Raw genomic sequence first — 2310 nt, 5'->3', positions numbered from 1 at the left:
CCCCCCCCACTCCCACCTTGTTCCCTTTTCTCCTCCTTTAGCCCAAGCCCAGCCTGGCCACTGGCCACATGTGGTTTTGTCCATTTGGACAGGGAGTGGGGTGAGGGGACTAGATTATGACTGTATGAGACTGTTCTCAACATGAGCAGGACAGGTATTAGCGTGGGAAGGAGGAAACAATGGCTAACTGCAGTTTGATTTCTTTAGAAAAAGTATCCACAGGTCCCAGGAGCTGCAGGCAGTAGAAATATTCAAAGAAGAGATTTTTAACCACTCAAAAAGCATCCATGAAAACCCTCTGGGGACGACAAAAGAAGCATAATGTATTAACACAATCCTTGCCTTTTTTCCATCAGCAAGCAACAAAGGGCCACTGATAATGGTCAGTATGGTGTTTGTCAAAAGAATGAGAGGTTCTTGTTCATAACTTGTTTAGTTATGCTCAGTTATGTGCCTTGGGCACCTACACCAGGCTAGATCCCAATTCAGAGCCTGGAGGCTCAAAGTCCTACCTTCCAGGAGCTCCCTGGCCTGTGGGAGAGACCAGAGCATGGGGAGATCAGCAAGGGCCAGGGGCCAGGGAGGGATTTCAAGAGCTTGTGGAAGAGAGACGGAACAGGACCCTCGGGCAGAAACGACTTGGCCTGAGAGTTGATTTTTAACTCCTGCTATTGCCTGGAGGCTCACATCAGTGAGAGAGATTTTTCCTTGTAGGAAGCAATCCTTCTGTGAAACAGAAGGGGAAGTGGGAGACTCGGCACCAGGCCCCCTGCGGACGCTTCTAACTCAGTCATTTAAGTGGCACAGCACCTGTACTGAGTCTCATTCCCCGGGAGAGGAAGCTGATCCCCAACACTGAGTAACCTTTCCAGGGTCCCACAGTTCCAACTAAGCCTTAAACTTCTGGCTTGGAGAGTTTCCACTACACAGTGCTCCCCCAGATCTAGAGCCCCAGGCTGGCAAGCGGGTGCTGGGGCTGGCATGCCACGGAGGGAGTTTTTCCAGGCTTGGTGGCAGCGAGCCAGCCCAAATGTGGCATGTCTGGGGCCATGAGGATGGAGCCACGCTTCTCTCAAAGGGCCGTGACATCCTGCTCTTAAATGAAGCTGATCTGGCCCCAGGGCTGAGCTCACCCCAATCCCTCAGTGAGAAGGTGACCAACCAGATCCCAGGGCTACTGGACCAGCGTCTCACTCATCTGCTCTCAGGCCTCCTCTTTGACAGTGGTTTTTTCTTGCAGGTCACCAGCCAGAGGGCAGGATGGAGAATGCTTGTCTTCCTCCTGATGTGCCTGCTACAGGGTGAGTTCCAAACAGCCAGATTCAGAGCTTGCACACCCAGACCCGAGCCTTCCAGGCTGCAGGCCGGTGAGCACCTCAGTGACCTTCAGCAACCCCTCCAAAGTACAGGCATTCTCCATGGCTTTGGAGCGAGGGAGTGATTGGATCTGGGCCCAGGAAGAGGGTGGGAGGCGAGAGCTCACACGAAAAGGTGTATGTCCAGCCTGATGATCACTGGGATATTCAGTGTTTTGATCTGTCTCTGCCCTCTTCCATTCAAGCTGACGACTGAAAGTCAGCTGCATTTTCGAGATATGGGTTCCAGGATAGCATCGCTCTATTAGCACTCATTCTAAAATAACTCAAGTGCCAGGCCACAGTACCAGTCATGTAAAGACAAAGACCTTGCCTTAAAGAGTGCAGGGTCTACAAAGAAACCAGATGGGTAAATAAAAACCACATCGATGCATTTACTTCTTTAGTCAGTGCACACTTATGGAGGGCCTAGCCTGTACCAGGGACTAGGGACAGATGGATGAAAGTCAAGTTGCAGGCTGGTGTGGTGATCAGACTCAGACAGGGCAGCACAGTCCTGTCTCCATGCTGTGGTATCTGGTTTTATTCTGATGGTAATGGGGAGCCACTATGGAAGGCAGTAAGTCTGTGCCCAGAGTATCCAAGTAGATGCTTAATAAAAATGTTGAAAGAGTAAACTAACAAATAAATCCTGTGATAACACCCTGAAGCTGGGAAAGATTGAAGGCAGGAGGAGAAGGGGACAACAGAGGAAGAAATGGTTGGATGGCATCACCAACTCAATGGACATGAGTTTGAGAAAGCTCCAGGACATGGTGATGGACAGGGAAGCCTGGTGTGCTGCAGTCCACAGGGTCACAAAGAATCAGACATGATCTATTGACTGAACAACAAATAATAACACCAAAAATAATTTTGTTTGGCTTATAAACAAATCATATTTTAATGAATCAAAGGTAGCTAATATTGGAGCAAGAAACCTCTGTGATATAAT

General features: G+C 49.4%; 1 protein-coding gene across 1 annotated transcript in view; it reads left to right on the top strand.

Annotated features, from left to right (window-relative positions):
* Positions 1–2310, top strand: part of FCAMR (Fc receptor, IgA, IgM, high affinity) — a 13316-nt gene that overhangs the window by 2061 nt on the left and 8945 nt on the right. Inside the window, exon 2 of the mRNA XM_010854265.1 lies at positions 1241–1301. Coding sequence (XP_010852567.1) covers positions 1241–1301 — 61 coding nt within the window. The remainder of the gene's footprint in view (positions 1–1240; positions 1302–2310) is intronic.

The sequence above is a fragment of the Bison bison genome, unplaced genomic scaffold, assembly GCF_000754665.1.
Source record: "Bison bison bison isolate TAMUID 2011002044 unplaced genomic scaffold, Bison_UMD1.0 scf7180017864338, whole genome shotgun sequence".
NCBI classification, from domain to species: domain Eukaryota; kingdom Metazoa; phylum Chordata; class Mammalia; order Artiodactyla; family Bovidae; genus Bison; species Bison bison.
Note: the sequence above shows the minus strand (reverse complement) of the source record. Positions and strands in the feature narration are given on the sequence as shown.